Raw genomic sequence first — 14167 nt, forward strand, 5'->3', positions numbered from 1 at the left:
TTATAGACAAAAGCAGAGTCCACTGTTCTGATAGCCTGTAAGGCCTTGTTGAGGGTAAATGTGTGATTCATTTATGCTTTTCATAATATTGAAATTAGCTCATATTTCTCCATTACTATGCCCAAGAACCCCTAATTGCCTTAGACCCCATGTGTGGAACTGCTGCTCTAATTCATTCTCTGCTAGGTGTTAAGTCCCCAAATAGCTACCCTTACTATTTTCTCAAGCCTTCCATTACGTCTATGTCCCCTCTTTTCATCTGAGGTTAGAGCATTCATGTTCATGAAAAAGTATCTTAGCCAATCACCATCATATACCTACTTCAGATCTCAGTCAACTTCTTCTTTTTCTGATGTTTCCCAAACTACTTCCTAGAAGTGACTGTCTTAGAGCTCAAACCCCTTTTAGTCCACAATGCAAACTCTAGGGATGTTCTTATCTCTTACCTGGAACATCCTGACATGTCTGGATGATGACCACTTCAAGTGAGGCAGGAAGAAGGTAGTAACTTCTGCAGGGTCCCCATCACCCAGCAGTGAGTCAGAGCCTCTGTCCTGTATGTTCACACTTGACTTCCCTCTGTTTTCCAAAGGTCAGGCTGAGGCCCTTTCTCCCACCACAGGTTTGTACTATCTGAGAGACAACAACTCCTTCTGCACTGGAAGTTGAGGAGCAGCAGGCACTGGTCTTAAGCAAGAAGCCTCCATCTTTCTCATTTTTCAAATATATAAAAATGTGTGATTTAGAGGGCACAGTCCCTAGCCAATCCAGACCAAGTGCACCACAGCTTTCCCATTTCCTTTGACAATCAAGCTGTGCTCTGATAAGGAGGCTGAGCCAGGAAGCTCAATCCTTGGGTGAAAATGGAGAAGAGTCTGATCTACTCAAAAGAGTTCTCCCCGCAGGCCTTAGATCTGGTGTTGCTTATTCTCTTTAAGAAAAAAAGAGCAGACTGCCTGCCTGTGGTTAATCTTTTACAGCAATGCTCATTCCCAGTTTACCGAACATTAGAGATGCTATGACCTGCCTACCAAGGACAGCCAGGGTCCATTACACACAGCCTTGCCCCTTTCCCTTCTTCTGACCCTCAGAAATTTTGCTCTCTTAGGCATCTTTACAAGCGACAGAAAAGGGCAAATTTGGGGAAGTCTAGAAATAAAATACGGTAAGTCTAAATGATATGGAGAGATTATGTATTTAATTCCATTACTTCCTTATTTTACATAAATTAACCCAGATAAATCATAGTGCATAAGTACCTGCAAAGGCTGAGTTAGTCTTTTCCCAACTGTATCATTACCAGAGTAGAGACCCAGTTTCCCTCTTAAAAACAGATGTGTGCTCAATTGCTCAGTCCTATCTGACTCTTCGTGACCCCATGAACAATAGCCCGCCAGACTCCTCTGTCCATGGATTTTTTCAGGCAAGAATACTGGAGTGGGTTGCCATACGGAAAGTTCCAAATTTAAAGCATCTGTTGCTTTAAAATCTAAGGTTCTCCTAAGGAGGACATGTTACAAATTCCTCCAGATCTGTAAGTCACAGACACATCCCTTAATTAACTCTTAAGATGATATTAAAAATGGAAGGGTCCTCAAACAAGTGTCCTTGAGTCTGAGGGATAAACCAGAGAAGGGACAGGATTTCTAAATGTGTCTTTGGAAGGAAACACACCAATATAAGTAAGAGGATGTAGTTAGTGGGAAATGACTTTTCAGAGGACCTGCCTTTCTCATGCATCAAGCTGACAACAGATGATGAGATTCACTCAGGACTGAGTATCTGCAGAAACTGGACCCTGGCTCAAATCCTTATTCTCTCACCTTCATCAGGGACCATCAACTGACATACATTCAGCCAACTATTGGCTGAGTTGGCAGTCTCAGCCAACTATTTACAAGCCCACAATGGTTGGAAGGAAGTGGCTGGTCTTAATGCTTAATACTCATATTAATATTTAATATTCCGTGTCTCTTTTTAGTACATTTACCATGATAAGCAATTTGCCCTCGCCTCTATCATCTGATTCCCTGGAAAGAGTGGAAAATGCAGACTTACAGTTCACTGGTCCTGGTTTCCCTATGTTAGAAATGACTCCCCACCTTCCATTTCCTTCCTAGCCTCCCTTCCTCACATTTGCACTACAAAACACCTCTGTAAACTTCAACTGAAAAAGTGAATCACCGATGTTTATACTCTCTCCTTTGCCTCATAGAGAAATAAATATACGGCTAACTTATATGACAGCCCCTCCCACAGTGCCTGGCATATACCAAGTGCTCAAGAAATGTTTTATTCTGAATATGGAATTCATTGCACCAAAGGGGGAAATACAGAAAACAAACAGTAGTTCAGAAAAGGCTGGGCTTACTTTATCAATAACAGAAACATGAAGACCTGAAGGGAACTGACTCTTAACGTAGGCAAGTTAGCATCAAAAGGGCTAAAGTCATCATCTCTCTGTCCCCATAGCAACAGAGAAGAACTGGGCCAAATCTTCTTTGGTCTGAGCTGGAGAGATGGTTTCTGCTGCAAGGAAATTGTTGAGTAAGAGTTCTGGATTGGCACATTTGGGGCTGAATAACATTTTGATTTATCCTTTACTCCTCTTTAATGTGAAGGCTGTATTTCTATTCACAGTAAAAGGACACAGTCTTGCCTAGAGAATCCCAGGGATGGGGGAGCCTGGTGGGCTGCCGTCTATGGGGTCACACAGAGTTGGACACGACTGAAGCGACTTAGCAGTAGCATGTTTCATGAAGAGCTCTCTGCATTTGAATACACAATGAAGCTACCCTATCTGCTTCACAGAATGATTATATACATGTAAGAGACTGCCCCTTCCCACTCACCACTCTAGCAGTTAGAAGGGGCTGGATGACTACTCCCACTTCTCTCACAACTGCGAGGTGAGTTCAGATGTCTCTTGACCTGTTAGGCTCCTCTTCCCTCACTAGTGAAAAGTCTACTTTCAGAAGTGCTGGGGGACCGTTACTTGCAGGTGGCTCAGAGGGCCAGCCCACAGCTGGCAGGAGCTCCCACCACTGGTACCATCTGCTCTTCCATGGCCATGCTGGTGCCTGCCTGCCAGGCCTACCCCACGTGGTGACGGGACCTTCTAGCCTTCTGAGCAAGAACACTAGTTCTGCCTGCACCTTGCAATACAGGAATCACACATGCTGGGACGTATAGTTTATAAACCAGGTCTAACTCAAGGAGGAGAAGGTTTAAGAAAAACCCCTTCCAACGGCCCCGCACAGGTCACCAGGAAGCAAGTGCTCACACACCATGACCTTTGGAAAGCACACTGGGGTTTTAGAGACATGAAGGTAGCCAGGGATGAAGCAGAACAAATAACCAGCATGTTGGGAAGGCAGCCTTTTTCAGCTCTAGGATATGACCATTCTCTGGAATTTGCTAGGTTTAAAAAAAAAAAAAAAGCATCATTACACTGTATTATTTCTGTACAAATCCAGTTCAGTGTTACATAAGCCATTGAAAGTACTTGGCCACATGGATCAAATCTTCCCGTCCAAAAGCCAGTTTTGTGTTAGCAACTCTAAAGTATCTGTGGACGTTTAGTTGTCAAGATTAGAATGGATATGGCTGCTTTGATGTTTTCAAAGCCAAGAGGGCATATCTAACCTCAGAGTGGTTCTAGGCTGCAGATAGTGCACTAAAGCCCATGGGGGTGCCAATTACAGGCAATTTCATAAGAAGAGGATTGGGTAAGAAGCTGTCTTAGAACTTTACAACACTTGCCCAAGTGGCACCCAGAAATGTTTCTTTAAATCATCTATTTAATCATATTGACAAAACCCTCTTTCTCCTCCCTCCAACCTCAATCCAACACAGAAGTCAAGATGCAAGAAATAGCTAGTCTCTTCTGTATGCTTAATGTGGGTACCAACTGTATTGGGAGTTGGCATTAATATCTGATGAACTGCAGCAAAAATCATGAAAATATTAATAACACTATATTCTCAGTGCGGGTGGGTATCTACTCAAAAGCAGACAAGAGCCTGCAATGGTACCTTTAGAAAGATAGAAGTCAGAAGGTTGATTTCTGCATTTTACTGGCCCATAGGAAAATAATAGTCAATCATGATTTTATTTTCTGTTTTCATTTTAAGCCATCTTGTTGTTGGTTGGCCCTTGTAAATCTGGAGAATCTTTTGAGTGCTGCATATATGTAAAGAATGGTAAGTACTGTTAGTCTTATTCTACAGCTGATTTAGTAAATAACTGTGGCAGTGTTCCGAATTTCACTGTTCTGGAAAAAGTGCTCTCTACTTCACAATTCATGGCAATAAGTAAAGGAGTCATCAGATAAGTAAGGAAAGTGACGAGTGTGTGCTAAGTCACTTCAGTCGTGTTCAACTCTGTGCCACCCTATGGACTATCGCCTGCCAGGTTCCTCCATTCTCTGTCTGGGCAACAATATTGGAGTGGGTTGCCATTTCCTTCTCCAGGGAATCTTCCTGACCCAGGGATCAAACTTATGTCTCCTGCACTGGCAGGCAGGTTCTTTACCAATAGCACCACCTGGGAAGACCAAAGTGACTAGAAGAAGCTCAAAATGCAAGGTGTATACAATGATGATGATGATGACGGGGGAAGAAGAGAGGACTGGGGGCCCACTTCCTCCAAGTAAGCACCTTTCTTAGTCCACCAGCTTTCTACCCCAGCGTACATCCCCTCCCCTGCGGCTCTGTCTCTCCTGAGAGCTGGAGGTTTATCTGCCAAGTTCGTCTGAATTCTAAGAAACTTCAGCCCAGTAAGTCAGTCTAGAATAACTCACAGGTTTATCATTCTTTTCATTTATCATGGCAAGAAAGTACAGTGCCCTTCTCTTGACCTTAACACCACAGAATCTCAGCAAAAATAGAACTGAAGTTCATGTTTCTTTCATGTGTTTTTTGAACCTTAGTAAAAGATTTAAGCTTATATCTATCAAGGGATTTCAATCTATAGAATCTGCAATGCTGAAGCAAGAAAATACGTCTGAAATTGTATGTAGAGGAGGATCAAACAAACTAAGGCTCTGAACTGAAAAATGGCTTAGGTTTCTGTCTAACAGGTTATTTAATGGCCTTGATCATATAATTTGATCAAGGCAATGCCTTGGACACCAGAATACTGCTACTATGGAGAAAGCTTAGTTTCAAAGTAGGTTTACACTTTCAACATTGACAGGAGATAGTAGACCTTAGAATTTCCAATGGACTTCTGGGTTTTTCCTTATACTCTGTTAGTCCATGAACCACAGCAGCATAGAGAAAAGAAGGCCGAGTTGTAACCTCAGTACTATCAGTAACCACCTAGATGACCACATGTGAGTGAATTTACTTTTCTAGGTATTGATTTCCTCTCCATAAACAGAGAGTTTTAGACTACATGAATCCTGAGACTTACGATTTCTGTATTTTGACTTCTCAACTCAACCTCACACTAACATTTAAAATATAAAAAAGAGCCTCCTTCCCTAAATTTAGGACCTATCTCTCCTCCCTAACTTGAACCTGGCCAGGGAAGTACTCATTCTTTAGCACATGACTGACATCACTGTGCAAAATCCATGGCAAAACCTTAAGGATGGCTAACCTTCTGTGCTGTGGCCCCTGACCCGACGGTGGCAGTATTGGCAGTATTACAGGAGGAGATGATTTCTCCTAACCCAAACCAACTGAGCCGTGACTGCAGGCAGAACAGTTTCAAGGAGCTACCCGTGAAGATACTGGGCAGACTCCTGTGGCTCTTGTTAATCACCAGCACTTCACACACCAATGCACTAAGTACAGTCACACCTGGTCAGGGCAGACAGCCACATCCACCTGCGGCTGGGAGCGTATGACAGGAGTGGGACCTCCACTACACGGGAGGGATCAAGAGACACACAGAGGCTTCACAGGAGGCAAAAGGCCTTGCAGATGAATACTGTCATTACATCCCCGAAGGAGGGAAATGGGAAAGCCGTGTTGCTAGGAAGTGTCACTAACACTCCGGGCGAGGAGAAGACCCTCTTCCAACCCTTTGCTTCTGGTGCTGCTCTGAACAGTGCCGGGATCTCCCCATTCCAGTCCTGGTGATCCCTCCTAGTCACACGGAATTTGTTTCCTGAAGGTCACCTCACTCCACACCCACAGATTAGCATTCCTGGGATGCCTTTCATCTTATTTGGTAGCTGGAGAAACTCAGACGCAGAGAGGCTCACATATATTTTATGAATTTCATGTAACAGAGTCAAGTGGCCAAAGCTTAGACTAGGAAGCAGGAAGCTAGGTTCTTATCTCAGGGTCATTGCTGACTCACTGTGTGACCAGTGGTATTTACTTTCCTGGGCCCTCTCTTTCTCCCACTATAAAATGGGGTCAGGATTAACCATACAAAGATGTTAAGAGAAAAAAAGGAAAATCTGTGTCAAAGTGACTTGGACCATTCAGAGTTAAGGAGCTCTTCATACCCCAGTAACAAGTACAGTAGAATTCATTTACGAGTAGACCTTGGAGAAATAGGTTTATTCCTCAGTCATGCAATTTCCTGATGAAGATAATAAAATGCAGCAGTGAAGGAGGTAAGCTCCAGTGTCAGAGTTTCTAGGTATAGTTCTAACTCCACCACTTTTTTTGCACGGGGAGGCGGTGGTGTGCTACATGTGGGATCTCAGTTCCCCAATCAGGGATCAAACCTGAGCCCCATGCAGCTGGAATTCAGAGTTCCAACCACTGAACCACGAGGGAAGCCTCTGCACCACTTATTATGAGTTTCATCCCTTAAGCTTCTATTTTCTCATCCATAAAACTCAGCACATCATAGGACCTACAGCTTACAGGGCTCCTGAAGGAATAAAGTAAAGATAATTTAAATGAAGAGTCTAGAACAGTCACGAGCACATAGCAAGTAACCCAAACTGACTGGATATTATTTGACTTAATAATATAAGGATGGATAATATAGAGTAATAGATGAATGGCTGATAGTATATTATCTCCCTACAATATTCTGCTACCTTACTTTTGATGAAGGCCCAACTGAAAAAAATCAGCTTTTAAAGTTCCAAAGACGAGAACCACATTGGCCACATGGGTAACTAAAGGAAGATCCATAGGCACAGAATAACCGTGGTGCTGGCAGCCAGGTGCAGGGACGTCATCTGCCAGGCAATCTGAGAATCCTACCCATGTTATTAACTATGGGAGAGACAATCACGTTTCCCATGGTGAACTATAAGGTAAGGCTGACCCACATGAGAAGCCTGTCATGGGAAATGCCATGAGGACACACTGGGGACATGACATGATGTGAAGAGCAATAACCAAGCGTTAACATAGCAAGGAGCTCATAGGAGGTTTCTCTACACTATGATCAACATAAAGGCTCTGGAGAACACCCAGGTCCACACTGGCTTCTAGTCAAGAGACCTCCCTGTGTGTGCTTAGTCGCTTTAGTCATGTCTGACTCTGCAATCCCATGGACTATAGTCTGTCAGGCTCCTCTGTCCATGGAATTTTCCAGGCAAGAACACTGGAGTGGGTTGCCAGACCCCTCTCCAAGGGACCTGCCCAATGCAGGGATTGAACCCACGTCTCCTGTCACTTCTGCATTGCAGGAGTTCATTCTTTACTGCTGAGCTACAGTCAAGAGGCCTCCCTACTGACCCACAACAACCAGAAACAACCCTACTAGACACACTTACTCAGGGTATTTAGTACTTTCCCCCTCACCTCTTAAGTATTCCTACCATTTGCCAATTAAAACTCCTTCCCAAGCTAACTATTATCTCTCCAAATCAGAAATGCTTTATAAGAAAGGAAATCACCAGATCTGGAGACTAACCAGGGTAAGCTTGCAAAACCTTGCAGACGTGGTCCCACTCCTCCCCAACTCTGTTTCCTTTGCGGAACAATTAATTCACTTTTCTTTCCTGGCATGGAAACCAGCCCTTCCACCTATAGTTCAGCAGCAATGGGGCTCACAGCCCAGGCTGTCTGTAAACAATTCCTTCAGCCATGTGGCTACAGGCCAACAAAGGGCCTGAGAACCAGCTCAGAAGAGTTAGAGTCTCAGTAGGTGAGGGCAAAAGGGACAGAGAAAATAAAAGAGCCAGAGGTCAGCATTAGCTCTGAGACATGGACAAAACTGGTGTGTGTTGGGGGGACCAGATGACTGCTCCTTTCTCCCTGGGTAATAAGAACTTCATTCTGTGCTTCTCTTCAAGATCAAAGTTCCAGTGGGCATTGTTCTTAGACTCAGGTTTTGGCAGAAGGACTGGACGATCCCACTGTGTTTGCGCTGCTGTACCAGATCAGATGGCAAAGCAAATATAACAATCTCCTTTACCTAGAGTTCCTGCTCAAAATCCTTTCATTCTACATGTCTTCCTGATTCTAGCCAGTCAGTGCTTATTCATGGGACCTTGGGCAAGTCATTTAATCTTTCAATTTACTTATCCCATGGCAATTACCATCTTAACTTCTTCACGTGGATTTTTGGAAGGATCTAGTAAGATTAAACATTAAAGCTCTCTGTAAATTAAAATATGGTATTTGTAACTTTAATAAAGTCCCAGATCCACACAGTCCGGTCTCTGGACAAAACTAAATGTACAGTGGAGCACTCAAAATGAATGACAGGGAATCCCAGTCTTTGTTCCTGTTGAGGAGCCCTGCAGACAATCCAGTTTGTAAGTCTCAGGAACACTGTGCATTTCCTTTCCTTCCTTCCGTGATCCACTACACCTCAAAACCACACAAGTGCTTTTCCCTCTGCTAACCCCTAAATTCTCATCTCTAGTCCCTGTGGCTTTTCTTTCTGTCCTTCTCCCTCTGTTAGGGGAAGCACACTGATTGAAACGTCCCACCCTGGCCAGGCACCATAGTAACCATTGGCATGAGTTGTTTTACGACAGGAGGTCCTGCTAAGGAACACGGAACTAATAAGCCTCCACCAACCAGAAGAGTTCAGGAAAGGTCAAAAGGAGACACCACATGGCCAACCACCTGCCAGAATCCTTCTCTCTGGCATCCATCTTGGCTGAATAAGGCGTGTACCACCAGGAAGGACTCTGAGTCAGAATGATTGGCTAAAGACAACCCGGAAACTAATCCCATCACAATAAAACCCCAGACTGCAAGCCACTGTGGCAGAGCCGTTCTCCTCCTGGGGTTCCTTACCTTTCCTGGGTGCCCTTTCCCAATAAAATCTCTTGCTTTGTCAGCACATGTGTCTCCTTAGACAATTCACTTCTGAGTGTTAGACAAGAGCCCAGTTTCGCGCCCTGGAAGGGGTCCCCCTTCCTGCAACAATTCCTCCGCTTTCTATCAGTTCTTTCATATCCTACTTTCATTTTTTCCCCTTCTCAATTGTACTATTACCCAGAAGTGAAATCTGGTAACCTGCCCTTTCTTCTTTCTACCTTTCCAGTTCTGGCTCTTTCCCTTCAATTCCACGATTTGCACTAAAAAGCCTGAGAATAGGTGGGTAAGGGCACACATCTCCTTAGAGGGAGGGGCTGAATCACCAAAGTATAATTCTCTTTGTGAAGCCAGGGTGGGAGATGGGACATACATAATATTACAGTAAATCTCGACCCTGTCGTGTTTTATTCTTATTATCCCCACTTGGCACAGTACCCACCAATCTATTAAAGATGTCTTAGGACATAAGATGCATTAAGATGTCACATGGCATCAAAGAAGGGACAAGCAGGAGAGAATTCAGAAGTAGTCCTCATAGAAAGTCAGGGTCACTGGTTTGTGTCTAGAGTGGTAAGAATCTTACCATTCCACCTTTATCTGTCAGGGACCTTATAGACACAAATAGTACTTTCCAATTCTCTTCTACAGAAAAGTAATTCCCAGGACATTAACACATATACATGGAAAAAAATATGATTTCATGGCCAATTCAGTTTGTTAAAGCTAAAGGGATTTCTCTAACTTAGGACTTTCTTGCACATTTAAATTAAATAGTTTTAATATGTTAAATGTTAACATATTAAATGTTTTGGATGGTAAATGTTTTACAGGATACATTTTAGGAAATGCTTGTTTTGATGCCCCTCCTTATTTTATAGAGAGGGAAGCTGAGACCAAAGAGGGATACTGACCCTCATAACATAATTCAGGGGTCCAGGAGAGAAGAGGGGTTACAGCTCATGTTTCCTAACCCCAGTTTTGTACATTAGACTCCTGGAGGCATGATAGAGAGGAACCCTGTCTCTACAGAACTGCAAAAGTTGCATTTACTCAAGCATCAAGGTTACTGTACCAAAATAACCATCCAGGACAACCAACATCACAAAGTCTAACTAGATCCCACCATGTCATATTTGGAGGTCACTGATCGGAATACAGAATTATGATGAAGAGAGACTTCAGTGAGTGGCAACCTTCTTTCCTACCACACACCAACATGAGCATCACTCCTGGTGCTGTCTGCCTGCTGTGTTCCAGAGCACTTTTTCAGTGGCTGTGATCTCTCCAGTCTTTTGCATACAACTAAGTACCAAGTTCAAATGAAACTAAAAGAGAATTTCATTATGTACAAGCAATGGCTGACTAGTGAGAGAGGTGCCCTATATCTTGCATTCAAATAGCCACCTCCAAATCTTGCCTCTCCATCAGCAGGGAGACAGGTCAATGTTGGGAACACTCTGCTTCTATCAGAGGAAGAGATGACCAATGACAGCCCCTTTACCTTCTTCTTGGATTTAAAGACATTACACCTGAAGATATTGCTGGCACCATCTCGAGCGATATAGCTGAAGATCTTCAAGTCTTGGGAATCATGAGAGACGTAGAAGATCCTATAGGGAGAACAACAGAAAAATACACTGAAAATGGCTCAGGTTCAAATCTCCAACAAGGAAACCTCTGTTTAAGGACCTCCTGCAGACAGAGCTCTAATCAGTTCTTAGAGAAGGCCTCCTTCCGATGAAAACCACAATGCAGGAGGCACTTTCCGCAAGCTGTACAAACACTGACGTTCCTGTGAGTGACCTCCAGAGGCTGGAGGGTGGACATGGGCAGGACGTGGACCCCACGCTCGCACTGGGCAGTACATCTTTCCTCCTAACTTGTAGGTTACAGGAAAAAAATCATTTGCATCCTTACCAGAGTAGTAAGTTTGCTTCTAATCCAGGGAAATGTGGGGAGGTTTCCTAATACCTCCAAATGAGAAGACTTAGGGAACCAGCAATGCTAACCACATAGGGAGAGACTAAGACACTGTTTCATTATCTAGGCCCCTTGGTGACAGCTAATCCACTTTCCATCCCTCTCCATCAGGCCGAGGTGTCCATGTATTCATTCCATCAGTCAGCCAATCCCCAGAGTGCACACTGGGGGTCAGGCACTGTCCCAGCAGCCAGAGGTACAAGTAACAGGACAGAAAAAAGCCCCCAAATTCATGGAGCTCATAGGCAGGAGATATCAATAAACAAATAGAAAATGAGTGCCATGAAGAAATTATTTGTATGTTATTTAATGTTTGTTTAATCCTTAATGCAAAACCGTCCAAATATTTACAAACTCTTTTAACAACTATAAATAGGAAGTTTTTATGCAGTCAATTGCGTTTTTCCAAATGTTTAAGCATAGACTGTAACCATAAGTCTAACACAGCAAATTTTCTTAAGTCTTTTAAAAATGCACTTACAGTAACACAATGATTACAAAATCTTTTTGCTTTTATACCCGAATCAGTTTTTAAATATTAATGTCATGGCTCAAAATGTAGCTTTATCTTTTTACTCTTACACAGAAGATTTGTTACATGCAAACTAAAGAATTTCTCAGCTTTACTCCCTCCCTCATATTCTCTTTTTTAAAACTATTTTCTACTTATTTCTTGTCTGTGCTGGGTCTCTGTTGTGGTACACGGGCTCTCTGTTGCTGCATGTGGATTTTCTCTAGCTGTGGTGAGTGGCCGAACCCCCTCTTGATAAACGGTGCAATGTCCACTCAAGCCAGAGACCTGGGCAACACCCTCGACTCCTTCCTCCTTTGTTCTCCCATATCTGTCATCATGACCAGGTTCTCTGCAGTCCATCTCCTGACACATCTCTGAAATGTGTTTTTCTTCAATCTCACAGTATTGCCTTAGTCCACAGGTCCTTACTATTCATCTGGAGTCTTGCAACTCACCTAGGGTCTCTCTGCTTCCTACTTCACCTAATGCCAACCCACTGTCTATTCTGCTAAAAAAACCCAGCATTTTTAATAACACAGACAACATCCTGGTATTTCCTTTTAAAAACCATTCAAAGGCTCCCTACTGCCCTCAGGATAAAGCCCAAACTCCTCAGCATGGAGTATCTGCATTTCTGCTTTCATCCCTCTCCAGAGGCCTGACCTACATAGCTCTTCAGGACTAGTTGCATACATCTGCCTGCCCCTGCATCTGTGGTGACACCTCTGGCATCCTTGAAGACTTGCTTCAGAGAAGGCTTCCCTGCCCACATTGCCTCCAAATCTGAGCTGCTGACACCCCTGGGCTCACCTTTACCATAGCACGTATCTCACATGATGATGTTTACACTGAAGCTTCTTGAGGGAACCAAAGACCACATCTTGGTACTCCACTGCCAGCACAGTGACTGGCACAAGAGGTTCCTAACATCTGCGTAGGAGGGGAGGCAGGCATCCTTGCTGTCATTAATAAGCACCCATAATGTACTCTGCTTGGCTATTCATTTTCCCCCTAGAAGACAGGTCCTGTTAGTTCAGATGCGTCACACATAAAGCTCCTCTGATTTCTGAGTTTTTCATTTATTATTACATAACACCCCAATGGAAATGGCAACTCGCTCTAGTATTCCTGCCTGGAGAATCCCATGGACAGGGCAGCTTGGCAGGCTACAGTTCACAGGGTCGTACTGAGTCGGAGATGGCTGAGCACATGTACAAGAACCTAAGGACTGAGAACCACAATTAAAACGGACAGAGCAGACGTGAAGGCAGATGCACACGCCAGCAAGACTCAGAGTCACGGAAGGCACTCAGGGTGGCAGCAAGCTAGGATGCCCTTCACCTTTGTAGACAAAGCACGTTTTCGGCAAACACGATGACAGCCTGGGCATGAATGAAGCCAAACTCTTTGAACTGGAGACAGCTCTGTTATATCTGAGATCAGAAACTCAATGTGCAAGTTATTAAAAGCCTGGAACCTCTAGCTAACCAAAAGGCCAAATAGTTAAGAGCTTGGAAAAATATCTACCAATACAATCAAGAAACATGCAGTTTTTCCATGTGACCTCATTCACCCACAAATTAATAGATCGACAAATTAACGGCTCAGGTCCAAATTTCTAAATCTACAAAATATACTCCAAGAACCACAATGGAGTATTACTCAGCCATTAAAAAGAATACATTTGAATCAGTTCTACTGAGGTGGACGAAACTGGAGCCGATTATACAGAGTGAAGTAAGCCAGAAAGAAAAACACCAATACAGTATACTAATGCATATATATGGAATTTAGAAAGATGGTAATGATGACCCTGTATGCGAGACAGCAAAAGAGACATAGATGTATAGAACGGACTTTTGGACTCTGAGGGAGAGGGAGAGGGTGGGATGATTTGGGAGAATGGCATTGAAACATGTACACTATCAGGTAAGAAATGAATCGCTAGTCTATGTTCGATACTGGATACAGGAAGCTTGGGGCTGGTGCATGGGATGATCCAGAGAGATGATATGGGGTGGGAGGTGGGAGGGGGGTTCAGGATTGGGAACTCATGTACACCCTTGGCGGATTCATGTCAATGTATGGCAAAACCAATACAGTAAAGTAAAATAAAGTAAAAATTAAAATTAAATAATAAAAATAAAAGTTATGAACCTTCAAAAAAAAAAGAACCCTTATTTCTTCATACTTGGGTTTTAAGAACTGTGATTGTGCGAGCATGTGTGTGTACGTGTGTGTATGTGCTGTGGGTGGGACATGGTTGTTGCTCACTCATTCAGTCATAGCCAACTCTTTGCAGCCCCATGGACTACAACACACCAGGCTTCCCTGTCCTTCACCATCGCCCAGAGTTTGCTCAAATTCATGTCCATTGAGTCGGTAATGCCATCCAACAATATCATCCTCTGTCGTCCCCTTCTCCTCCTGTCTTCAATCTTTCCCAGCATCAGGGTTCTTTTCCTAATGAGTTGGT

General features: G+C 43.5%; 1 protein-coding gene across 2 annotated transcripts in view; it reads right to left on the minus strand.

Moving 5' to 3' along the window:
- Window positions 1–14167, minus strand: part of LOC120855527 (carboxyl-terminal PDZ ligand of neuronal nitric oxide synthase protein-like) — a 360532-nt gene that overhangs the window by 53361 nt on the left and 293004 nt on the right. For both annotated transcript variants that reach the window (XM_040230013.1, XM_040230012.1), the window contains exon 5: window positions 10699–10807. In XM_040230013.1, the coding sequence (XP_040085947.1) occupies window positions 10699–10807 (109 nt within the window). The remainder of the gene's footprint in view (window positions 1–10698; window positions 10808–14167) is intronic.

This window comes from Oryx dammah, unplaced genomic scaffold, assembly GCF_014754425.2.
Source record: "Oryx dammah isolate SB20612 unplaced genomic scaffold, SCBI_Odam_1.1 HiC_scaffold_28, whole genome shotgun sequence".
NCBI lineage: Eukaryota > Metazoa > Chordata > Mammalia > Artiodactyla > Bovidae > Oryx > Oryx dammah.